This window comes from Platichthys flesus, chromosome 20, assembly GCF_949316205.1.
Source record: "Platichthys flesus chromosome 20, fPlaFle2.1, whole genome shotgun sequence".
Taxonomy (NCBI): domain Eukaryota; kingdom Metazoa; phylum Chordata; class Actinopteri; order Pleuronectiformes; family Pleuronectidae; genus Platichthys; species Platichthys flesus.
Window position 1 is genome coordinate 12320508 of NC_084964.1, and position 27506 is coordinate 12348013.

At 44.1% G+C, this 27506-nt stretch overlaps 1 protein-coding gene across 2 annotated transcripts; it reads right to left on the reverse strand.

Annotated features, from left to right (window-relative positions):
* Nucleotides 1-69: 69 nt before the first annotated feature.
* Nucleotides 70-26916, reverse strand: prkcea (protein kinase C, epsilon a). Of its 2 annotated transcripts, none has more exons than XM_062414341.1 (15): nt 25814-26916; nt 14315-14444; nt 10093-10258; nt 9942-9976; nt 9309-9397; nt 9013-9142; nt 7694-7836; nt 7170-7269; nt 6368-6567; nt 5702-5875; nt 5407-5561; nt 4993-5131; nt 4218-4406; nt 2803-2949; nt 70-1931 (listed from the first exon to the last, which is right to left on the reverse strand). In XM_062414341.1, the coding sequence occupies exons 1-15, from the start codon at nt 26156-26158 to the stop codon at nt 1782-1784; spliced, it is 2292 nt and encodes a 763-aa protein (XP_062270325.1). In that variant the 5' UTR covers nt 26159-26916; the 3' UTR covers nt 70-1781. The 2 variants fall into 2 exon arrangements, with proteins under 2 accessions (XP_062270325.1, XP_062270326.1); XM_062414342.1 differs by having other exon boundaries at nt 14381-14444; nt 25814-26915.
* Nucleotides 26917-27506: the final 590 nt, after the last annotated feature.

Sequence of the window (27506 nt, forward strand, 5' to 3'; positions counted from 1 at the left end):
AGACGACTGAGGATGGATAAAAAGCAAAATACGACAAAAAGAGGCAGGAAGAGACGACACGGAGAGGTGTGAGGGTGATGTAGACAGCTCAGTGTTTTATTGGAATCAGACCAGACAGGACTAGCCTGGCTGTTGCACTACATTTTGGCACAGAGTAAGATAGAAGTGTGACCAGGAACAGCCCTACCCCTGGGTGCACGAAGCTTCACTACACAGCGACTCTACTGCACACAGAGCAAACCCCGCTCGCCTTCAGACCACTGTACAGTACATGCGACAACAGTCCTTCTCTGTGTGTGTGCGTGTGTGTCTGCGTGTCTGTGTGTTTGTAAAGAAGAGAGTGAGAAGAAGAGGGAGGAGGCGAAGGAGGGAGTCTGCATGGGGTGATTTGTGTCTTGTGTTTGAAATGAGAGGTAATTCAGCTGCTGGTTCTCCACATTTCTTTTTCACCCGGCTGTAGCAGACCTATAATAGTATAGTTATATAATTTACACAAAGGTTTCCTCCAAATACACTTTACAATAATAATAATAATAATAATAATAATAATAATAATATAAAAGAGAGAGAGAGAGAGAACGATAAGAAAGAAAAGCCATTCTTGAAAAAAGCAAAAGTCAGAAAAGCAGGTAGTTTAAGCTGAGTGACAGCTGCTATTGGTGGGAAAGGGGAATTGGTGCTTCTGAGGAAACGTGGAAGGAAAGTGGGGGTTGCTGAAAACACTGATTGTAACTATAGGAACAGAAATGCTGAGGACAAAAAGTCATACATCAATAAAGAAAAACAAAATCCACGCATTCACCCACAAAAAATGTACATTCACGAGAAATAATAACAATAAAACCGCCCACAGGCCGGCACATTCTGGCCGGCAGGAGGGGAGGTGGACTCTGAAACTAGCAGATGCATGAAACAGCTGAAAAAACGGGTCTTTTTCGCTGCTACACAGGCCACCTGTAACACTCTGCTCCACATAATTAGTTCAATAGCCTGTAACTCGTAAAGCTCGACATTCACTTTGTACACACGAGAGAGGATGAGAGCGATCGATCATACGACAAATCCGACAACAACCAAAAAAATAACATTTCGAGAACAAACAAAACCATAAAATATATAGATAGTCAGGGTATTGCACAAAGGGTATTTGGCCCTAACCGGTCCACATTAAGGACAATAATAACACAGGTAGGGTGCTTGTCCATGCGCCACGACTCTCCTTCACTAGCAGACGATACCAACACGATACAGCCACTCGACACAGGCTATATACAGGCCTCTGCACCCGGCACCTACAGTCCACATACAGGTGCTGGGTAGAGGAGCAGTGTCAGTGTGTAGATGTGTGTGTGTGTGTGTGTGTGTTTGTGTGTGTGTGTTTGGTTGTCTAAGCATATGCAGTGAGTTTGCAGGTATGTGCGAGCGTGTAAAAACGTGGGATTGTAGTGTGTCTGTGTGATTATGTGCTAAACGTGTGCACATGGGAATGTGTGTGAGAGAATGTTGAGGGTGTGTGTGTGTGTGTAGTAATAGTCATATTCATAATAAACCCAGGCAACAAGGACAACACAATGCAAGTAAAGAATATTCCAAAAGTAACAACAACCAATAACTTAAAAATAAAGGAGTGATTGCACGTGTGTGTGTGTGTGTTTTGTAAAGGGATCTGTGGTTCTACACATGTGAGAGTGTCGGCATGTGTGCGTGTAAATGCGTGCTGGGTTTCATGTCGCTGGATCAGTCTGTGTGTGTCTGTGTCTGTGTGTGTGTGTGTGTGTGTGTTAGGTCTGAGTCTCCTCGGGGGCGCAGTAGGAGAAGTCCTTGAACTCGTCCTGGTTAATCTGTCGGATGATGGCCTCGTCCGTGGGCGTCAACACGGGGTCCTCCTTAGTGAAGTCCTGGTCGAAGTTATTCACATCTCGCTTGGTCTTCTGCAGAGCGCGCACACACACACACACACACACACAAAGAAAAGAGTGACTTCAGAGGAAGAAGGTTCACTGCAATGCTCACTACAATCCAGTGCTATGAGGGTAATATTATAGCGACACCTTCTGGCCATTCAGACTTACTGCCTTGTTTGTATGTGAAAGTTCGTAGAGTCAGCTCAGTGTCTGGTTAGTGAATACAGATTCTACAGAAGTGGATCCAACCCAATATGTCCCATTAGTTTTCTTTGGGGTCATAAGATGATCAAAACTTTTTTATCATTGTGTTTTTATTCATTCGTTTATTTTGGCTTTCTTCTAAGATGAACCTTTGCATTTTCTAACCCAATACTGGATTGTTTTAACTCTTCAGTATCAGCTGCTTGTGGTTTGAAACTCTGCAGTATCATATGATACCAGTGATGAGTTTAATGGCATATTTCATCATTAAGTTTAAGGAGAATAATTTAATATCACAAGCAAATACTTTGTCTGAATACAAATCGTTGTGGTTGTACTTTGGCTGAACAAAATACAAAGTACAAACACAAAAAGTATGATTTATCACTGGAGTTTGTTTTCCTTTCCACAAGAGAACCTTATTTTACAGTGAAGTGCCTGAGCGTAATGACCTTGCTGCAGGAAACAACAACTTTTGGATTTCTGGAGTTTCTTATACAGTCAGGTCCATTTTTTTAAGTAAAACTAAATCAGTAAGAACCAAAAACAAATGCAGGAAACACTCTTGCATGTGGGAACTAAGTTAAGAAATAAAGTCACAGCAGATGTCACTATTATCTTTAGCTTTACAGTTCTGAAGGGATGTAAGACGTCAGTGTTTGTGTGTGTGTGTAATAATATGTGTGTTTCTTACGATTCTGGGTTTGAAGGGCGGTTTGACTTTTCTCTGCTCCAGCAGCAGCCAGTCGATCTCTCTGAAGAAGGGGTGGGTCTTGATGGCCTCCTCGCAGCCCTGGGTCACCACGCAGCCTAGACGCTTGGCCGGGTTCTTGGTCATGAACTAACACACAAACACACAACACACAAGCTTGACTCTGAGATTTTCTACTGTCTGAAAAGCAGCCCCTTTAAAAAACAAAAAAGGACGTTTCCAGCTGATGTTTCATACATAAAACAACGAGGACAGTAACAGAAGGATAAGGGTCGAGCAAAAAGCATTTCAGTGCTAATTATAGAGCGGAGGCATTAATGGCTCTGTGAATGCTACAAACGAAGAGGTGTAGTGGCAGAGTGATGAAGCAGGTCAGCGGAGGGCTGCTGTTATTTAACGCCCTTGAAAGCTGCGTCGCATTTGTTCCGCTGTCTGTTCACCGCCGTGAGAGCACTTTGTGATCCGCTGTGGTTTTTATGATGCCATTATTATTTTAACCTCTCTGACTGACTTTTTTTGTATTCTTCTCGGTATCACAGAGAAGTGCGCGTCTGTTTTACGTGCACTTTGAATGAGTGTGATTTGAGCAGGTGGGGAGAGAAACATGAATGACTGTGTGATAGCAATGATCACAAGAATATTAATGTGATAAACACCTACTTTCATGACGGAAAAACTTTTCATAGAGACTTTTCGGATTATACAAACATCTATTTCATAATGAGCGTGGTGATATGCAGGTGAAATGCTGTTTAGGTTCAAACCTGGCTGAAAAACATACTGGTAAAAGATCCAAGTCTAAATACAGCTATTGTATCATCAGCGTTTAACATCAGAACCTCAGTCACTCATATGTCAATGTATCAGCGGCGAACCTTCGCCTCCTGGTTCTCTTCCAACCAGCGAGGGGTTGAATAAAACATTTGCTTCCTGTGGTGAAGCAAATCTGCAGCGTGGCTTCGCATGCGGTTCAACTTTGGTGAACTTTGACCTGTGATATTCACGTGCATTGTGTGACCGTGCCATACCACATGGCACAAACTGGAGCTATATGCAAGTTAAACATTTACAAACTGGCAGTTTAGAATGGAACTCAGCCCACATTAGACTTTTACTAAGCTCCTAATCACCTCATAAATGATCACTGGAAGACCTCCTAACAGCGGAATGTATATTTGTGTGTAAGTAATGAGAAGTTTCAGGAATCTGTAATAAAACCCCCAAACAAGTCACAAATAGAAGGTCTGATCAACTACATTCAACTAAATTAAACTTGTCTTCAGTTTAAAGCAGGGACGAGCCTCGCCGGTGAAGGAGATGAGATTGACTCTTTAAGGGATTTTAAACAGCTCTTAAAGAAAACGTTAAAAGAGGTGTGTCTGAGAGATGAGCCGTACCGCTCGGAGGATGGAGACGGCCTCCTTGCTGAGCCACACAGGGTACAGGACGTCGTCGTGGAGAATCGACTCGAACAAGTCGTCTTCGTTATCGGCTTCGAACGGAGGCTGCCCGGCCATCATCTCATACATCAGCACGCCCAGGGCCCACCAGTCCACAGACGCTCCGTACTCCAGCTCCTGCAGGATCTGAATTCAACAAAGTGACAGAGTTTAACGTGAAGGACGGATTTGAACCGGCTAACCTCCCCCTGCCTAATAGACTATAGGACTACCCTTGTCTGTTGCATTTTCACAAGATATATTCTTCAGGTTGTGCAAAGGTTAAAACAGGGAAACAGCTAACCTGCCTCTTTCAAAATAGCTCTAAAACCAATTGATCCTAATGTTGAGTCTTTGCTGGTTGCCTAATGGCGACAGAAATAGTCAAGAACACTTTTTTACACTCTGTTTTTTTTCTTCTTATAAGGAGACAAAGAAGACAAACAAGGCGCTAAATATTCATAGAGTTTCATAGGTGTTGTTTGGCTGATTTAAATATTTGAAGAGAGAGCATAGCCCTCTCTAAGAGCTTTTGTCAAGTCGAATAAAAATTACTTAAAAGGTGGATAACAGGGTTATCGCTGCTTGGAGACAAATCATTTTCAAAATAAAGCCTGCAGTACTTGACTTTCTTAAATTAGCAGCCAGCCCACCACAGCACAGTTGAGACCACGATATATAAAACCAGCATCTTGAGGACAACGTCATGATCTGTGGGCTGAGTTCGGCTCACCTCGGGCGCAATGTAGTCCGGCGTGCCACAGAAGGTGGTGGTGGTCACACCGTTCATGATGCCCTCTTTGCACATGCCGAAGTCTGCCAGCTTACAGTGTCCCTCTGCATCCAGCAGGATGTTATCCAGCTTCAGATCCCTACGAGAGACACAGACAGAGAGGGAGAGAATTAGCACCGTCTGGTTTCCACAGCAGTCGGGCTTGCTGAGATAAGTGAGCATGCGTTGCAAAAAAAAACCCACATGAGAATCAACACCTAATGCATGTGTGAATCCTGTTGTCATGCACCTTCTGGTATGTTCCTTATAACTGAGCCATTTATAAAATTGCCTTCACTCATCGGCTCTCTGGCTTTTTCTGGCTTTTAGACAGAACATGAATATTTACATATAAGGCTCTAGCAGGGTATTTACCTGTAGATGACACCATTACGGTGCAGGAACATGAGGGCTGAGGTGACTTCAGCGGCGTAGAAACGAGAGCGAGGCTCATCAAACTTCCTGGATCGCTGAATCTGGAACATCAGGTCTCCTCCGTTCACGTATTCCATCACAAAGAACAAACGGTCCTGCAGACAGAGGAAGACAAACACTTGTGAGACTGAGAAAACAGACATTAGCCATCAAATACGTGTGTGTGTGTGTGTGTGTGTGTGTGTGTGTTTGTGTGTGTGTGTGTGTGTGTGTGTGTTTTGTCTGGCCTTCCTACCCGTGTCTGGAAGCAGCAGTAGAGCTGGGTGAGGTAGGGGTGTCGGCGGGCGAGGGCTAGGATGCGCTTCTCGGTCATGGTGCAGTCAACGTCGTCGTCCTGCAGAATCACGTCCTTCTTTAAAACTTTGACGGCGAAGACCTCCTCCGTCCCCTTCAGCTCCGCCAACATCACCTGAGAGGGAGAAACCACAGCGAGGAGGAGGAGGAGGAGGAGGAGGAGGAGGAGGAGGGGGAAGGAAATAGAGAAAGAGGAAGAAAGCAGTTCACAGAAGTTTAAGACTTTAACCTTTAACTCCACATTATTATAAATCATATATCTCAGCTTTTACGCGATAAAATTGAACATCGAATGATTTATATATTGTCAAAATTTCAATATGATTATTCCAATCAAATTTTAAATACCAAAACCTTTGTTTGTTTTTATTTTTTAACTGAAAAAGTAATTGGTGTGTTTGGACAAACCTTCATTGAAATGTAAAAAAAAAAGCCTCTGCCTCATCATATAATGTACATATGACTAGTGTATTGAGGTCCTTGATATTCCCTGATATTACCAGATACTGAATGTGGTGTTAAAAGAATAACAGTTACATAATCATAAAGGTTAAGAACAGTAATCATATAAACATTCCCCTAAAACGCCTCCTCTGAGCCGCCTTACCTTGCCGAAACTGCCTTTGCCGAGAACCTTGATGAAGTTGAAGTCCTTGAGGGTCCTCCTCTGACTCTGTCCGTTCTCCCTGCCCGCGGAGGACGAGGAGGACGAGGAGTTGGTGGAGGAGGAGGATGAGGAGGAGGAGTGTTGGGGTCCCTGCTGGTCAAGCGACAGCACGTCCTGCAGGCGATCTAACTCTGCCAAGTCTGTGGGTGTCAGCGGAAGAGAGGATCAGTGAAAACAGGCCGGCTGCCCTTTTTCCTGTCGCTGTTCAGCTCGTCGTACAAAACCAGAGACGTTTGCCGTTATTTATTTAACTATTACTTTTCAATAAACTTTTAAATTGATAATCATATTCTTGGAAGACTCTGTTTAAGTTTCTCTGACCAGGAGGATTAAATAGCAGCTGTAAACTGTGTCATCGGAGTTCGGCTCGATAAGATAAAAATGGGAATCCTTCCACATAGAAGAAAGTTAACTTTTATTTCTCAGCTTAAAAAGTGTGAGAGCAAGATGACTCGGTAACAAATGGTGGTGGGTGGCGGGGGATCATTCTTACTGTAGGTAAATCAGGGTTAGTCTTATATCTAACAGGGACACTAATGTATTCAAGTACTCAAAAGGAGCAACAATATTATTACTGATAATAAAATGACTGGCTCTCACTGGTAAAATTAACACAGTAAAACCACATGCAGCTCAGAATGTATCTCAGAGGGCTTTGAAATATCTTCATGTTTGTGTAAAAAGTGTTTTTTGATGAGGATGTGTGTGCGTGTGTGTCTGTGTGTGTTTGTGAGTGTGTTACCCTGCTGTGAGGGGGAGGTGGGGACAGCTGGCTGGCTGAAGCTGTTCTCGGTCTGAGAGAGCTCAGGAGGAGACTGGGGAGGGTCCTGCCCTGGAGTCAACTGGAGAGAGAAGGAGACAACATGGCCTTTCATTTGGGGTTCACCTCTTAAAACCTGTATCATCATGGGCCACAGAGTTTAATCTCGGGTTCTCAGTTCGAGCATGGGACCAATTAAAGCCAGTATGACAATGCAGAGAAGATGATGATTTATCTAGTTTAACTTTCTTAATTCAAATCTTTTTACAAGAATCTGAGCTTTATTTGCTGAAAAACTGCAGACAGAAAGAATATACAGCCAAAGGGGCAGTTTCCAGTGTCTATACGGGAGATTGTCATTATACCAGGCATGAGTGATAAAAAAAACAAAACAAGAAGAAGCTAATACCATATTTTTTAAAAGAACCAATGTCCTTCCAAATGCAGAATCAAACTTTCTTTATTTTCCTCATTTCAGAAGCATCACAGTGAGAATGATTCATTACCTTCCTCCTGCGCTGCGCGGTATTCGAGATCTTGTCAGGCGTGACTCCCAGGTCAGCCAGGACCTTGGCGATTCCTCTGGCGTCCACGCCGCAGTTAGGAGCTACATTTTTCTCACACCGCCTGTGCACATTCATCTTACACACTGCAAAATGGCAAAAACACATGACAAGGTTCAGGTTCATTTATTTTTGAAAAGTGGCCTTTTTAAGAAAATGTATCCAAGGTATCAAAGTAAATTGTTAATGCAGAAGACATCATATCTGGATGCTATGACTGCAACTTTGTTTACTAATGCATCTTTCCATTACCAATAATAGATTTCTCACATGGACTAAAAATGTCAGAAAAAAAGAGAAAAGAAATGAGAAGCAGCTAATTTATAAAGCTGCAGGTTCTTGGAACAATAATGTATTTTTAATTTTATGGATTTGATGAAACGATGAATCGATTTTCAGGATGATTAAAGTATTATTCTGGTTTATTTCTCTCTATTGGGTTGCGATACATTTTCATTCGCCACCATCGTTGTAGAGATTCAGGGACAGTCGGACTTGCATAAAATAGTTTAAATAGTTATGCTGAAAGGGGTTAAATCGTCCATGGCCACATAGATTTCACCAAGACTGGAATCAACCTTTCCTTCTGCACCGACTGTACGAACAACACTAATTTCCTGAGGTACATCGTCCTTTTCCTGTTGTGTCTGTTTGATTAAACTTCTTGTCTGTTTACTCCAGTTCAAATAAATACAGTCGACCACCACAGAGAAATGACTCATCCTCATAACAGTCCGTGGCATAATCCAACATTGTTTTTTAGCTTTTAGAATCTCCTCAAACGACGGTGAATCCGCAGTGAAAGTTGGCCTCCCACATGTAAACAAACCGGTGTGTGTGTGAATGATTATGCAAGGGGGTGGGGGGGGGGATTAGGTCAGCCGGCAAGTTGCCCTGGATGTAGATCCCTATAGATCGGCATAATGACTGTGTTGCCTGTGAAATGATTCATGAGCAAAGCATTTTAATTCAGTAAGCTGTTAGAAGGCTTCCACTGTTGGCACCGATATGTGTTGTTTTATGTGAGTCCTTCCCTGAGTCCCTGAATGATTCTGATAATCGAATCATCCTTTCATTGAGCTAAGTTGTGCAATATTTGCTCACCAGCTTCGCACACAAACATATCTTCATCTGCAGAGATATAATGTGTGTGTCATTGAAACCATTGTGTTTTTGTCCACCGCTTTTGACTTTAATTATCTGGACACATACGCTTAGTTATCAGGCCTCCCTGCAAAATTCCCAGCTGGGCCTGAACTCACCTTTGCACTGCAGGCCTTGCCTCATGAGGCCCCAGAGCAGGGAGCCACAGTGATCACAGAAGGTGGGGACTTTGTAGTTGTGGATACTGAACTTATGGGGCATGTTAACACTGAACCGCTGTGAACCCACCTACAGAGGGAGACGCAGACACACAAACACACAAAAAAACAGTACATGGTAAATCATCAGAATCTGAATTATTATACACAAAAGACCTTTATGATTAAGTTTGTGTGTGTTGATGTTGATATGTAGGTAAACGTGTGTATTTGCAGATGTGTGTGTGTGTGTGTACCTCCTCTGGTGTGTCCTCCTGTTTCTTCATCCCGGCACACTTTGTGATGATGAGCTCATGGCAGCGCTTGTGGACGACACACGTGCACACTGGAAGCACAGAGTCAAAATTTCAATCAACACATTTGTGGAAGACTTTCACTTTTTATATGTTTATTAAACGTCTGATGGCCATTTTTATTTTATGTTCACATGATTCTGATGTAATGCTGGTGCACATATTGATGCCCTGATCCAAAATTGACCTTATTTAAGGCGTTGGGTATTCGCCAAAGGTGACTCATCCACTTTAAATATCAATATGGAAATGTAACAATGGAATTTTTATCATTTTACACTCCTGAGTTTTATTTCCACAACCATGCATGTCTGTTACTCTATGTAGATAAGCAGCACAACTTCCTGCATCTGCACTGTACGATGAAGAATCATTCAATTTGATGGAGCATCAACAAAATAATACATCATGTTGGTGTGATGCAGGTCATGAACTCTCTGGGTGATGGCGGGTTTGGACCAAATCACAGATGTCATTCAGCAGCACGTAATCCCTCTTGTGTTCTCAGGATTAAATTATAAATGATATGCAACATGTTACTTGAGAAATTGGAACCCGCCACAGAAAAGTACTCACCCTGACACTGGTAACCCTGCTTCCCCAGGACGCCCCTATCGGATCACACACACACAGAGGAGTCAGCGTTTCAGCCGCGGTGGTTACAGAAAACACAACAGCAGGTAGGTTTGTGTGATTGTGAGTGTGTGTGTGTGTGTGTGTTTCCTACCAGATAAAATCTCTGCAATGTGAGCAGTAGGTTGGCTGTCTCAGATAGGTGGCCATGAACTTGTGTCCATTGACTTGATGGACACGTCTTCGGACGGCGCCCTGTCGGCGGCGGGGACCGATCCTCTCCCGGAACACCCGCTCCTCATTGTCGTTGGTACCTGAGGCTGTGGAGCGAACAGACGGGAAAAGATCATCAGTGAAAATGTCAAAGCATTTGTTCCTTTCAGATGACACATCCACCCTCTGCGGATGTTTTCTTATGGCCATCGATTCTATTTCCTGAGGCGGTTTGTACAAATAAGGACCATTTGCATCATGTTGCTCAAGATGTTTGATCATTCAACGGCCTCTCATCTTCCTATCCCCCCTCCCTCCTTCTTCCTCACACCTACCAGAGGCCTATGCATACATAGATGTGATTGCGTGCTATTTATACCTTGGTGTGTGGGCACTAAAACGAAGGACATCATATTAAAATACTCCTCCTCAGTGAGCACCATCCATCCAGCCGTTCCCATCACTTCCTCTCCGCATCTCCCCACAAAGATAAATGCTTTCCGAGGGTAACCTTAAGACAAGAGAACCACCTACACTCTCACTCCCACACACACTCCTCTCTGAGCTCCTGTCCTAGTTTGCCGTTCTCTCACTCTCCCTCCATCTCTCTCCTGGGTGCGTTATAGATGTGGTTACCGCTGAGTCTCACCAGAGTTCGATTACAGACAGGCTTTCTAGGGAGCCTGTGTGTGTGTGTGTCTGTGTGTGTGTGTGTGAGGGCGAGAGTGGGAGGGTATGTGAGGGGAAGTGTGTGTTTTTGTGTATCTGATGGTGGTGTTGGTGAGGTGGGGTGGGGGCTAAACAGGCCATTACTGGGATCACTTTGTTTTACATAATACATCATCCATCTGTCCAGGACAGACACACACACACACACACACACTACACACATGTACTAACACAGAGGCATGCTGACAAGGAGGGCTGATGAGTCGTAACAACAGTTAAGAGTGATCGCCGTGTAGACAGACGTACTCTGGACCCACTGAAACACACAAACACACAAACAAACACAAGCAGGCTGAGGATTCGATCAGACACAAACATGCTGAAATGCTGAAAACTACAGATGGTGGCATAAACAATTATGACGTGAAAATGAATAACAATACAACTGTGGCAGGAACCCATCTGCTTCTAAAATAATGAATAAGAATCTATTGAGTTTGAAGATAAATATATTAAATATGTTATATAGAAAATTGCACTGTACTCATTTCATTACTCATTGCACTACAATGTGCAATTATGTGGTTCCTCAAATTGCAAATATCTTTGTAGAAATCAATCCGGTTGTAACATTTAGAGGAAGAAAAGTTGCAGCAGAAGTTGAAGTAACAGTTGAAGCCGTTCCTAAAATATCATGTATGACTGTAGACACATTTATGAAAAACATTTCTTAAACTGAAGACAAACTGAAAAGAGAAAGGATTACATTTTCTGAAGAGAACCGAAGTGGGCTCGCCTCACTTCCACTGAACCACTTCCATGTCCCGTTTAAAGATTGGAAATGTGACAATGCTGACTGTGCGGATCTATGAAGTTCAATCTGCAGTGGTTTCTCAAATACCATGTAGGATTATAGGTACATTTGTATTTCGTACAAAATGTATCAATTGGTGTGTGTTTGTCTGCCTGTCTGGTACTTACATATTCATTCGATTGATGAATATGCATTGAAAAAAACTAAAGCTGCAACAAATTCTTAATAATCAATATGTCAGTCAAAAGAAAAAAATAATGTGGTAATTGATTAATCGTTACCACTTTAAATTGTTCTCAAAAAGATTCTCCAATGTGAAATTGTGATGCTCTATCTTGTCAGACACAACAGTCTGTCAAATATCTTTGGGCTGGTTGAACAAAACAAGTCATAGTTTTTTCCCCATGTTTTAAAGACCAAACAATACGTAGATTATTCAATCATAATAATCAGCAGATTAATCAAACAAAAAGCTCTAAAATCTGCGTTGGCACTCAGTAGAGCGCGTCTGCCAAGCCCCACAGTTCCCTGAAATTCAGTCTAGCGGCACCAAATTTCAGCCACTCATAGATATCAGTCAGCTAAATGTGTCTGATACTTTTTTATCAAGATCCATTGATTATATCCAGGGAAATTGGTTCGAAAGTCAGAAAATGCCCTGTCTCGTGATCTAAAGAAAGAGAAAGCTAAGATCCTCAATCTGCCATTTTTGTCTAGATCTGTACCAATAATGGAGCATTTCTTCCACCCGCCTTCCACCAAGTTTCAGTGCAGGAGTTTTTAGCGTAATTCTGCTGACAACCCAAAAAACAAACCAACACACAAATAAACAGAGAGTGGCAAAAACAAAACCTCCTTGGAAGAGGTCATAACAAGCCCTTTGTTTCCTTTTCTTAAAAAAAAGCTTTTATCAGTTATGCTTGTAATTTTGAGTGTTGTCCTGGTAATATTGTAAGTGTTATGTGGAATGCTGCGTCACTTATTTTGATGAAATGTGAGGAAAAACACACAAAGAACTGAAAAAGGATGAAGAAAGATTAGAAGAATACTGAAACACTGAGGGTGAGGCTGCAGATGGTCAAAATAGGTCAGATTAATATTTGCTTCCTGAGACCAACAGATGCAGAAGGATGGAGAGGACAGAGGAGGAGAGGAAAATAAAGGATTGGAACACGTCCTTCCGTCGTCTCAAACTGCAGAGAACAGATTGCACCAGGGGAAAAAAAATAAATCTGCTAAAAATACCACCTCTACTTCTAGAACTCGCCCTGTATCTCTGCATCCTCTACTTCTCTCCATCCGTCCTATCAGCACGTGCACACACACACACAATACACACACACACCGTTTATTTTTATCAGCATACATTAACATGACAAGCACTCAAGCCAGCTGAACTCAGAGAGGAAGTTCAGGAGTGGGCGGAGAGAGAGTCCAGAGGTCACAACAGAGGGTCCAATCATCGATGAGGAGGGCAAGACAAGGGTCTGTGTGTGTGTGTGTGTGTGTGTGTGTGTGTGTGTGTGTCTTTGTAATCCGTGGCTCAATCTACCCTACTATTTTAAGAATCTACTCCCTCTCTCTTCACTCTCCACGGCTGCCTTTATCCTCCTTTATACAGAGGAGCTCTTCACCTTTATACTGCAGCATCCTCTCCAACACAGTCACTTCCACCGCACACGCATATACGTGTATATAAATGCAAACTTCACCGGAAAGCAGAGAGTTGCTTCTATTTATAACCGGGTGTCAACGTACACAGGTGCAGGAGACAATCACTCTTATCCAGCAGCAGGTGAGTGACGAGCGTATGGCCTAATTGAGGAAGACACTGTGGGCGTCTACATGTTTAATCACTTGAAACAAATGGAGGAGATGGAAAAAGAGAGAGCGAGAGAGAGAGCGAGAGAGAGAGAGAGAGAGAGAGAGAGAGAGAGGGCGAGAGAGAGCGCGAGAGAGAGCGTGAGAGAGAGAGAGAGAGATGAATTCTGTTTAGCGACTTTCTAAGAAAACAGGACGGCCTCGGGCTTCATGTTTGGCTTCTTTTCACAGTAATCGCTCCATCACACCCTGTGACCTCGAGTTTCACTGCAGCAAAGTGGCAACAACAGCCGAGGATTTAAACTTATAGTCACATTTTATGTACAAGAAATAACACAGGCTGGAAGCTCTGCAGATCGTTTGAAATAGTTCACTCGTGACCCAACAGAGGGCGCTGACTGTCAGCTTGACCTATTGCATTTATCAGTAACGTAAAGCCCCTTTTGTCACTGATCAAAAAAGCCACTCACACCTGCTATCATCTGACTTTGGTCTGCACTTGGAATGGGAGCCATGAGCATTCACTCCCAGGACAAATGCCTCTGCAGTAGACAGAGGTTTTTATCTGCTCCAGCTCTGATAAACAGTGATGGAACGCAGGTGAACGCACTAACTTGACAAGTCAACGAAGTGAGAGTTGTTGGTACGTTCGTGACGCACCAGGGAAAAAACTAAAAGGCAAATTCCTCTACTGGCAGTGGGAGTTGAGTCAATCCCATACATTTTTTTTATGTTTACCCACGATGAAAATGGAGGATGCTAGCAAATAGCGACCCTAATATAAGCTCATTACTTTGAACTCATACCACATCTGTACAAAACCATCATTAAACTAGATATTCTTTCATGTGTTAAATACCTTTCTTTTTCCCTCTGTGTGTGTTTACAGCAGGACAGTATGCGTAGTGTGTCGAGGTGGTCTCACCCTCTGTGGAGGATCCGGAGAGGTCAATGACCACATACACCTTCCCCTCGGGTTCCAAGTCAATCTGTGCAGACAGAGAAAAAGAGAAACACAAAGTGAACCAGTGAGAAATAACACAGCTGAACAGTGAGTGCAGCAGGGGAGGGAGGGAGGGGGGGACTTTCCTTTACTAAACAAACACACCTGTGCACATGGAAGAGGTCGTCGTCTTCACCACCCCCCCCCCCCCAACACAACTTTATTTCAATACTACATATTTTTACATGATTACAAATGAGAAATAATGAATTAATCCACCTATTCAATGCACGCTGCAATCACTTCATTTAAAACTAGTACATTTCCAGAGTCCCTGTTCTGTTCTTGAGAATCCTGATAACAGAAGGTGTCAAGAGAAGCCAATTCTCATATAGTTAAATAAAGTGCAACGCTACTTTTGCATATTATCGTAGTTAATATTATGCTACTATTAACAGTGGAGACATTAAAGCAGTTCATGTGCTGAGTGCTGGTAAATCAGTCAAATCCCTCCTCAGCAGAGTCAAATCATTTTCCTAGACAAAATGTTCTGATGCTGTGAAACGCTTGCAGCCAATATTAGATGTCGGACATAGTAATGCTCGTGGAGTCTGATCCAAACCTCATATTTTTAGATAAGTGTCAACACACTGCAAAATGCTGAGAATTAATATCTTGTGCCGCACTCAGAGGGACGTTCAGAGTTGCCAAAACCCAGACGAGTTGCTGGAGGAAGACGACTGCAGGGGAAGCAAAGCTGCTGGGAGAAGGAAAGATGTCACTACAAGATATTCGCTACGTGTGTTATAATCCATTAATCCTCTACATACACTAGGCTACACAGTATGGATTATATAGAGCTCGTATAAATGGATTTATCAAAACAACAGCTGATTAAATCAGCAACTTTATTTGAATATATCGTTATTACTCTCTGCGTCCTTCATATTAGCAAACAGCTTGAATTACACGTCAAACTGAGCGCCGATTGGTTTGTGTGAGCAGGTGTCATCCAAAAGGATTCTGGGTATTTCACATTCACGGAACAAAAAAAGAAATGTTCCTGCTCAACCTTAATAGATAGGCAAACATGGGACACACACAAAGTTATTCAACAAATAGTGACCTCACCCACCCCCCCGCCCGACATTATACATGCAATTACGGAGATTAGCGAGAGTGCAACAGAGAGCACCAGAGACGGCCGACAACAGGAAGAGAGAGACGGGAGAGAGACAGTGCAAGAGAGAGTGAGAAAGAGAGGTTTAAATCCTTAGTTAAGCTCTGGGACAGCAGCAGATCCCCTTATGCAACAGTCAGACTCACACACAGGCAGCAACACACAAGCACACACACGTATACGCTTCCATGCATCGCTGAATGATGAGACACAAAGAAAACACTGCACAGTGAATTCAACAAATACTATGTGCTTATCCTATCATTTACATCTGATATTGATTTGTATTTTCCCCATAAAAATTAAGTAAAATGATACCTGATATATTTTTGTAATGGTGGTGCATTAAACTTAACTCTACAGTTGGCAGCCAATGATCGGAAGGAGGAAGGTGTTAATTTAATTTGCTGGTCAGTAAAATAGGAAGGAAAACTGAAATGCAACTATTTTGATGATGAATAGTTTCTAAGTCATTGAAAATGGTAAAAACTATTAAAATGTGAGGTTTTGCTGCTTTACTTTTCATTATAAACTGAATATCTTTATGTATCTCACTTTTCACAACATGTCACTTGTTATAATTTGTGAATTTTTATTTGTATCTATCATTGACTGATAATCCAAAATGATTAATCAGAAAAACAAACACATTAATCGACAAAGAAAATTATCATTAGTTGCAACTCTGAGGTCAACGAATCTATCTCGAGTGGAAGAATGTAGCTCCTATATGTTCATCAGTATGCATTACTATCATCCTTTTGTTGTATGGGTAACATGTAACAACTGCATGGGATTTGTGACCTACGGTATAAGCGCCATTCAATTCTTGATGTCTACCCTTGAAAATGTTGTGCTAATCCCCAAATGTAACCTCTTGCGTAACGGCACATCTCGGCGAGGATTTCAGCCGAAAGATGGACTGAGAGTGATTTTGAAACAGAGCGGAGCAAATGGACGGCACCGTCATTGACTCAGTGCTCGGCTCCTGAGGCGGCACGGCAGCCAAAAAAACGGCAGCATTCTCACATCACCGGTCGCTGGCCAGGTGAGCTGGGAAGTGCCTTCAAGATAAATCGATACGAATGCCTATGACATGGATATGGGGTTTCTCAAGATTAATTAAGTCCAAGCCAGTGTTTGATATCATATCAATTAGTCTGAAACAAACAGACCTTCGTTGCACATGGCCAGTGTAGCATTAGCTGCTTTGAGGAGAGCACTGGTGTCCCGATAATTACCAGAAATGTTTCCAGAGGGCCTGTGGGTAAGATCCCAAATTCCCTGGGAGTTTTCCTCTTGTAATGACTAAAATATAAAATAAAATAAAACATAAAAATATTATATATATATGCAGTAATATGAGATAAAAAAAATTAAAATAGACAAAAAAAGGATAAATTTGGGCGCAAGGTGACATTTTAAACAGAGAAACATAAGATACAATGCATTGTTAATTATTTTGTTTCTTTAATTGTTTAGGCCTATTCAATGTTTGCCTATTAAACGAAACACAGTGTCAACGTCATGTTCTTGTCAACCTGACGGATCGATTCATCGTTTCAGCGCCACTAGAATGACCTATGCCCGTGCTAAGTGAATCGAAACGCAGCTCAGCCTTCACCTGCCGTGTGCAGACACGCACATGCACTGAACACCCCCGCCCTGACAACGAACAATGGGAGGAGAGAGAGAGAGCTTGAGAATCTAGTTCCCCTCATTAAGCTTGTTAGTCCAATTAGGACACTGATACAGCCAGGGAGTCGAATAACTCCACAAACCTTCTCTCACTCTCTCACACACGGCCAGTTAGAGAGTGTGTGTGTGAGAGAGAGAGAGAGAGAGAGAGAGAGAGAGAGAGAGAGAGAGAGAGAGAGAGAGAGAGAGAGAGAGAGAATGTCTGGGGATTTTTGAATCGACTTCAGAGGGAGGTTAATGTTAAACACACATACAAGCTTAACTCTCTCGCATTCCCTCCATTGCCACACATACAAACAGGCCCCAAATACACCTACATGGGTGCTAGAATTAAAAAAAGACACACACAGACACACACACCATATGCAGTAGCACAGAGGAGCACTCCACCAAGCAGACAGGCCACTCAAAGCTTGCATTATATCAATACTGTGGCGCTAACCCCCTCCCACTCTCTGTCCATCTAGCTCGCTATCTCTGTCCAACCAGACAGCTCTCTCCATCTCTCAGGAGCGTTTAGTCTCAGTGACAGCCTCCCACATCCATCTGTCAAATAACAAATTTCGGCTTGGAGAGAGCTCGACCGCAATTGCACAATAACAGGCGCGTGTGTGCTCCTTGCTAGCAGTCAGCAACTCGAGCTTGCCCACTTGCACACACGCACACACACACACACACACACAGACGGGAGGCCCCTGCTGAGTGAGACGGCGTGAGAGTCATGCATCTTTAATGTAACATCACAGACGGCTAATAATGTAAGAGAAGCTGAGCTGTGTGGGGGTGAAGGAGGAGGACAGTGAGGGGGGGGCTAAGCTAAGCCAGATCCCTACCACGAGTGACGGGTCAGGCCGTCCAGTAGCGTCTACAGGACAGGGGGCTTAATTAGATTTGGAGGAGCGGACATTCCCTCTCAGCTCATCCTGGCTGCTCCGTCATCTTGCAGACGAGTGGGTGACGTCCAGATGGACTGACAGACGGCCTGAAGAGCAGCCCCTGCAGACCCCGCTGCTGGAGCAGCCTGAATGAGAGCACTCTTCATGGAGACTCAGTCAGCAGGAGGAAGCTGGAGTCCAGGAGAACATGCAAACTCCACACAGAGCGGCCGCAGAGGAACCGGGATAACCACAGCTCTCTAATTTTGACTTTCATTACTGATATTGTGATGTAAATTGCAGCTATTCTCTATAAGTCAACTTCTTTTTTATACTGATGCCAAAAAAAAACTCTGAGATTTAGCAATGAAACCCAAAGCTCTCAAACTGTGAATCAAACCAAAGAAGTATCCGTGAAGCTGCTCTGAACTTCACACACTTATAGAAATCAGTAGGAAAAGGCCTGATTTCCTTTCATCAAGATCCATGAAACATTCCTGATGTGGATTAACATCCAAATGTAATGGGTTCTATCCCGACTCATACCGCATCATTACCAGTTTCGTGGTAATTTGTTCGGCAGCGTTTGTGTTTGTGAGACAAACAAACAAACACATTATCCCTAACTAACTATCACCCTTATCCGTGTGTCCTGTCCCTGACAAAAGATAAAGACAGATAGCATGGAAGTGTGTGAGTGAGAAAGTGTGTCTTTCTTGGCAGACACACAAAAATAGACACACTGCTGAGGTCACACAGAGAGAGAGAGAGATGGGACGAACCGTGTGCATTTCACCTGCTGTCCCAGAGCTCTCAAATATCCTCCCATTTCTTCCCTTTCACTGAGAACATGAATTAAACACACTCCATCGCGCACAAACACACACACAGACACACACACACACAAAACAAGCGTGCTGCTCTGCCCACTGATGCCAAATCAGGTCAACCCTTGGTGTGTGTGTGTGTGTGTGTATTGTCACTGTGGTAACACTGCATCTTAAATCCAGTCTGTCCTACTTAACCAGGAGGCCGCCAAGGGGTGGAGCCCATGATGTCATTGTCCGGCAACTTGCCATGGTGAGAGAATGGAGTCTCGGGGTCAGGGATAGAGAAAGGGATGATGACAATATGGCTGTGACCTCGTCTTGAAACGGGCAGAGAGGGAGGGCGGGGCTGAGGAGGATGGCTGCACGGCGCTGCACATCAACACTAAAGAGCTATGGTAAATACAATGGTGATTGAGATGTAAAGGTACGACCCACACAGCTACATGGTCATGCTGTTGCTCAGGTTCTCAAGACTGTTTATCGATAAAGAGTTATTCGCAGCACAAGCTTGTTAACGAACAACCTGTCTCAAAAGACGTCTGTGAACTTCTAAACATCGGGTTTATTTGTAAAATTTGTAACACATCTAATAAACTATAGTAGCTTCCTTCATGTTGGTTCTCAAATTCATGGATTCAAGGTCAACTTGACGCAAAAGATCATCTCCGATTCACCCAAACCAACAAATCTACTGGTGATGACTGCGTCCATAAACAACGATTAAATTGCAAACTTTACGACCCTGCTGAGACCTTAACGCAACTTGGGTTTCCTTAATGCTGGGAACAGGACGTTTAAAGCCATTTTTACAGCCTCAATGAATTAATTCAAACCTTACACTTTGACATACATCAGCGTAATAAGAACTACCACAAATCACAGAAACCATCTTTGAGAAAAAAAATCACTTTTGACTATTTTGTTTGCCTACATGAAGGGATTTTTGACATATACTGCAGACAGCCACCAGGTGTTGATCAAGAGGCTTTGGCTTCACTTTTAGTAACCCGTCATGTCGTCCGTCTTTACAAACTTTCCCAACATTAATGGCACAGCTCTTGAAAGATATTTTAACACTATAACATATAATAATATTATATATTTGGCTGATTGCATCTTCTAACAAAAACAGAATAATAGCTGATTTAAGCCTCAGAGGCAATGACTAGAAACAGGGTCACCAAGAACTATAAGAGGATTTGTCAATGTCAACCTCACAATGCAACATGTTTCGGTTCAAACTTGTAAACTATAAATTCATCTAAAAAGATTTTAACCATTTTAAAAACAGACTGTCCTCTAAAAGCAGTCCTTGACTCATTAATCCTGGCTGCTGGTAAGTATAAGCATGTGAGTGTGTGAATGTGTGTGCGTGTGAGTGTTGATGCCAAGTGTCGTACCGAGGCTGGCTGACATCTGACGTGGCCCTGTGTCCCCGAGAGGAAACATTACACTGGTGTGGTCATCGCCTCTCTGACTTGTGCCTAGAAGCTTCTGGCAGCCTCACAGCTCTCAGCCTCCAGCCTGATATATTTACATGTACACACACTCACATCTACACCTCAACTCCTGCTCCTCCACTCCTTCATCACTCTCTTCTGCACAGCCTCTCTCTTTCCTGTTTTTATTTCCTGTAAGTATTTTCATTTCCCTTTCTACCCCCCCCCCCCCCCCAAACTCCCTCCTCCTTCGCCCTCCTCCGCTCTCTCTCAGGACCTTTTGACGCCTTTAAAAGTTACCTGACACGGTTTATAGATCCACTTTAGCAGGAGAATTAAAAGTCGATGACTCAAGTCCAAACGCAGACAGTAACGACATTAATTTAGACTGGAAACATGTTAGACTGGCAGTATGTCCAGAGTGTAGCCCACTTCTCAGCCAATATCAGCTGCTACAAGGCTCTAGTCGACCATAAAAGTATAAGCGCTATAGCTAGTGAATGAATGAATAAAAACTCATCCTGCTTTGCTCCACGATTCAGCAGGAACTTCCAAAATGTGTCATAAAATCTAGAGAAGGTAAATTTCTTTTACGTTAAGGAGAATGAGGCGTGTTCTTGTGGATTACTCTAAATAATCTGAGACAAACTGCTACAGACGCAGTGCAGCAGGTGACAACATGAGGTGAAACCTTTGCGATCTTAACAGAGTTAAATAACGATTACTTTGGGAGCAGAGGATAAACTACAACTTGCAGGAACACACTACAAACATAACTTTTTTAGTCCGTATACATGAGACGCTCTTGTTTTTAGTAATTTCCCCACTTTTGATAGTTTCTACTGTGTTTGGTCCTCTGTTTCCTGCGTACAGTCATGTCTGAAATAGCTCCGACCCCTTGACTCACCTCGTCTGCTGTTTATCCCTCGAGCATCTGGGGCTTATGGGAAATTATGATATTTAAAAGGCGGCTAAAGCATGAATACTGAATAAAGAACCATTTTACTTTGACTCTCAATCCCATTCGTTTTGGCAAAAGCGAAATATTATGATCCATAATCATAGCTACTACTTATTTCATAGGAAGTCATAATACAGCATTTCTCTGACTCAATCTTCACATTAACATCCATGACAGCAGCCAAATAATCTCCATTTAGCTAAACAGCTTATTTCAAAGTGGAAAGTCAAATGTGTGACCCCGGACTTCAATCATAATCATCCTTTGCATTGCTGCAGCGCTAACATACCATGGCTGCCACAGGAATGTACAGACACAGTTCTGTTTACAGTGGCATGTGGCTCACCTCTATACAAAGGCGATGCAAGGCAGTTGTATTTATATAACACGTCTCACTGCAAGTAAACTCCATGTGCCTAACATTTGAAAAGGCATACAACACAATCACCTACACGATCTGGAGTGTGTGGCAGCGGCGTTTGCATTCATGCGATAGCATGGAGGACAAACAGTGCCATGACGTGTCGTGTCGCTGTTGATCTCAGATGAAGCTCTGCACAGCAGTGGACGATCGAACCGGACATTTGGGTTTGTAGCTTTGACTTTGTAGCTGACGTGCACTGAACTTTGTCAGGAAAATTCGCTACTGTTTTCCAGAGTTTGCCTTTCACATTTGAAGAACAACCGGAAAAAGTCTGGAACATCAAGATGAGGGTTGGAGCCTGGATTCATCGTTCAGGACGCAGGACATAATGTTTGGATTCTGCTGCAGAAATCATGTGTTTGTTTTTTTACAGCACATCAACACTGACGTCAGCCATTATCTCTAATCTCTTCATTTTTCCAAGTTGACATCTTCATCAACAACTTCTACGGGTATGGCTCCTCTTCTTCTTCATCCTGAGATATTTGTATTCTGTTTTTTTGTGTGTTGCATTTGTCGCTATGTTCTAAACATCATCAACACGCCCACTCGCTCGCTGTGAATTCCCCAGACATTTTCCTGCTGTCTCGACAATTCATCTGCTAGGTAAAATAGAATTTCCCATGAAGGATGGCCTGGCTGAGCGGACGCCCCATGTACGCAGGCTCGAGTCCTCCAGCAGCAGCTGTGGGTTTGGTTCCGACTCAGCCCCTTGCTGCGCGTCTTACCTGTTCTCTCCCCTTACACACTTAAACTCCGTCCTATATCAAAACAAAGAGGCTTAATGCACCAAAAATGCCCACGTTAAAAAACCCTGTAAGAGGTTTAAATCATCCTGACTCTGCAAAGAACCACAAGTGTTCTACTTTGTTTTTCTCTCTTCTTAACCCCACTCCCTCCTTTATGCGCCCCCCCCCCCCCCCCCAATTCTCACCTACCCATCTCTCTCCCTGGTGTTTCTGTGGGTGAGAGGCTGTCACCAAGGGGACAGGCTGTCATTGTCACCATGGGGATGGGCTCCGCAGAGCATCTCCATTACTGAGTGGGACAATTAATAAGCATCAAAGCCTGGTTAATATTTCACCAGCGGCACGGCGTAGGAACCTGGCCCACAGCGCTGGGGTCCACGTGAGACGGATCGCGGAGAGGCGGAAAAAGACAATAGAGAACAGCAGGCAGAGAAGATGGGAATAAAAGAGGAGAGACTGGAGATGAAGACGAGGAAGGCAGCAGAAGGACGGAGGAAGTGAGAAAGACTGAGTTAAAGTACACAGGCCTCTGTGTTCATGTGAACAGCAGGCAGCTCAACCATTTGGTACAACTCTGGTCTGTGTCTCACTAGGGGTCCTAGCATTCATATTCAGGAAAGATGTTCCAATACTGATACCAGCATCAGAAATGCCTCCGGTGCTGCCGATAAGACCGGGTCAGGCGTCAGCGAATAGGCCAATCTTTGTATCGATCCGAATCTACCACATCTTCACCCAGGAAAAATGGCTATTTTCCTTTCCTGTAAATGATTTATTCTTCTTTGCCGCATCACAACAGCTGTTGCGCCATACTGCCACTGGCAAGTGGTGATTTGAGAGCCGCGGAGAAGTAGTGATTTGCAGTAGAGTTAGCCAGAGCTAAAATGTCAGCAGGTGGGCAACGTTTCACAAGTAAAGAGGTGCAGAGTAACTTAGGCAAGACTTCAGTTCTGAGCGGTGGAACCAGTATCATATTGGTTCTCATATCGGCCGATACACAAAGTCCAGGTATCCGAATCAGTATCAGGAAGGGAACAATGGTATTACAACATCATAATATTGATTAGTTATTTTAATGGGGTTGTTTTGGACATTTTAACAATTTAATGGACATTTTGTCGTACTTGACAGACTTTCTTCCTGTTTTTCCTGAGAAAGTGACATTTTCACAATATGTGTCCTTTGTGGTGCACAAGCCCGGCAGGAAGAGGAAGACGATGTGTAAATGAAGGCGGGGGTGGGGGGATAAGTGTGAGTACTATGACGAGAGGGGTATCACTGCTGGAGAGGGGGAGGATGAGGGAGGCAGAAGTGGTGAGTAATGGAGTATTGCAGGGAGGAGGACGCAGGGAAAGTGGGTGGGACTGTGCTGCTGGGAGGCTGATGTATTGACGAGCTGGCAGCGTGATCGATGGGATGTGGTCAATCAACAGAGGGATCCATATGCTGACCTTACTGTGGATGGGCAAGGGGCGAGGTGTGTGGGCGCTCCCTGTCTGTGTGTGTGTGTGTGTGTGTGTGTGTGTGCGTTTGTCTATTTAAATGCGAATGTATACCGTTATAGTACTACATTACATAACTATACATCAATTAAACCGCCCCTGAGGACCCGTACCATGTGGTTTTGCATTCTTCAGTCTATTAAAATCGTATACATGGTGTAAATATTAACAGAGAGTTCAGTTACTTCTGTATGAAAAACTCTTCAGATTAATTCATCACAATGGACATTTTGTTGCCCCTCTCTTTTCTATTACATCATGGTCATATGTTAATCCAGCTGAAGACAGGGTCTGTATTTAAAAAGTCTTCAAAACAGAGTTACCACGCAACAAAAAAGCCATTTTGACAGAGGAAATGCCACTAATGCTGTAACTGTGATGGTTTATCTTATATATATCTTGTATTTCCAACAGGTTAAAAGTTGCTGTCGGTTCATTTATATATTGTATGAGCATGGACTGAAACCAGTGGCTACCCTGAAAGATAGGAAATTATTATATTCCAGAATATGCTTTGGAAGATGGTCTGCAGTGATGGAAAACACACGTTAACCGCAGCTTATGGGCTAATGACAAGACAACAGGTGTGGTAATTTAAAATCCATGTCCTCGGCTCCCACTACACGTCCTGACATCACCTTCGTCAGCCGCTCATCCGACACAAAGACAAGAACAAACACACGCAGCCGAAGTGAGAGAAGATCACATGTCAGAACTGGAGACACAACTCGCAGACCCAAAACAACTGGCCCTTAATCCCCCCTCGTATACAGATCCACATGTGGCGCCCCGGCATCACAGTCCCCGACGCAAATGAGATTACATGAAGAGAAACCGTAACAAATCAAAGGAACTTCATTCTCTCTCTGTCCAGCTACTGAAGTCACAGTATGATTGTGTGTCGGACAACTCACAGGAACCAGGCTGTGGTGAAGTCCCTGCTTCATAATTTTGATTCTACAGCTTCCACTTCAATAGAGGCAGGAGGAAGTTGAGGGGCCAAGGAAGGACGACAACAGGCTGCAGCTGAGACGTTCAAATCAGATCTAACGCAAATTCGGCTCCCGTGTCACAGATGAGCAGCAGGATGTCAGTACACAAATTTCTTCCCTTAGCTTGAGACTGCATCACAGGTTAAAACCCGACCGAGTTGGACGACCGGCTGAGAAAATGTCTCAATTTGATGGGAGACTTCTAGAGCTGAATTTGCTGCTAAACTGCCAAAGGGGTAAAGGTGTAAAAATCTAAGAGGCATTTGTGGTTTATGAGCATGTTTGCAGCTGACAGGCCCCAAGAAGTGAGACAGGTTTCTTCTACATGTCGAAACTTATACAGTATCGTATCGTCTTGTTCTTCTATTTCGCTGATATATTGATTCCACATTTGCTGGAAAGAGAGTAACGTTGTTGGATCAGTGCTCAGAATCCGTAAAAAGTTGGATCAGCGCATCCCATACTCATGAGCAAGGCATCTGGTTCACTAAAGCCTGCGATGAAATAATGTTGTGAGCCTCCGCGGAAGGGATGTGAGCCTGTGTATGTATGTTGTGAAGCGGCGAATGACTAAATGAGACTCCTTCCTGGAAGAAGCTGTTGATAGAGGAACTTGGACCCGGCTGAAGGCTCATTAAAACCTTATCAGCTGAGGAGCCACTGGGCAAGGTCATACTATGGACCTGTTCCTCTCTACACTGCAGATCCAGCCTATGATGCCCTCCAGTACCCAGGGCCCCTGGAGCTCACATATCAATCACATACCCAGTCTTCATAGTGCCTGGTTCCGTTCTGCAGCAGGTCCTCCAGCTGGATGGTGCAGTTGGCCACGAAGTCATCGTATCCGATGGGCGCGTCGTGGAAGACGGAGAGCTCCAGGCTCCGTCCCTCGCGGACCTCGGTGCAGAACTCCTGGTGCCAGGCGGGGCTGTTGGTCTTGGTCCTGGTGGCGGTCTGGCCCAGCCGGGTCTGGTCCAGGTTCAGGGCCAGGTAGGGGTCCAGCAGGAAGGAGCCGCTCTTGCCCACAGCGTGACGCAGGGCCCATGGGGTGGGTTTCAGGTCCACTGCCTCACACACTCGCACCTTCAACAGGCCACTGAACACAGGCATAGCTACAGGGGTGTGTGTGTTCTGTATGTGTGTGTGTGTGTGTACTAGGACAAGTCAGCCTGTTCCTGCTCCTGTACACAGTGTGTTTCCTTCCAATGAGAGGGGGTCACTGCACAGTCCTGCTACATCCCATAATGCCGCGGGCTCCTTAGACTCTCAGTCTAGTACAGCCATATCAGAACACTGTGTTATCCTCACACTCACTCACACAGACACACACTGATGTGCGGTAACACGCAGCACCAACGCAGACTCACACCCTTCAGAGGTCGCTCTCGTGTTTGTTTATGCTCCAGACAAGATTCCAGGATATCTGCGGAAACAGGCCGGGATAGGGACGCCTGGGCGGGGTGTGCAGGTTAACGGGCTCCGGTTGGGTTCACTCGAAGCCCCCGAGCCTCCCCACCGCGGGTCCGTGCGTGTGTCTGTCCCGGGTCAGGGTGGGAGAGAGCGGGAGCAGCCGCGCCTAGCCATCCGGGATTGGTGCTCGGTGTCCAGCCCGTCGCAGGCTCGCTCTCCGCCGGGATAAGCTCCTCGACCTCACGGTGCCGCGGTGTTCCTGCGCGTCCTCTCCGGTAGGCAGCACCTCTGTGTGTTCGTCAAGCCCGCTGCGGTGGGTTTTGTCTTCACGACCAGCCAGAGGACATCACGGCGGGGCTCCGCTCCCCAGCTCCGCTCCGCTTTTTTTTCTGCTGTGGTTCCTTGCGCGCGCCCCCCGCTTCCCGTCCCCTCGCTCCTGAATCCGCGAGTGAGCGCGAGCTGCAGGAAATGCGCAAAACGCGTCACACGCGCTGCCGAGCTCTCGCGCCGGATGAGAGAAAAGAGAGAGAGGGAGAGAGAGAGAGAGATAGACTATGTGTTTGTCTGTGCGTGTGTGTGTGTGCGCAGATGGAAGAGGTGTTTTTTGAGGGGTGGGGGGGTGGAACTCACCCGCAGGCATGGAGCGTGCGTGTGCGTGTGTGTCATGGCCCAGACAGCCAATAATGCAAGTCAATCATTCAGTCCTTATGCATGGTCACACACACACACACACACCTAGGAAACAGAATAAATAACATACATGTCTATTACTATTTTTTGCTACATTTCCAATAATGATAAAATCTAGTTTCGAGTTACTCTGAAAACTAGTTTTGAAGTTGCTCTGACAGTTTTCTACTTAATCAGTTTTGTAGTTACACTGTTTTCTTTTTGTCTAGTTTAGTTTCGTTGTTAATCTCTTGCAGCTACATTTCTAGTTAATCAATGTTTTTGTTGATAACTCTTCTATTTGCTCGGTTTTGTAGTTTTCCAGTTACTCAGTTTTATAGTTTTATAGTCAGTTTCTAGTTCCCTTCCACTTGATGTT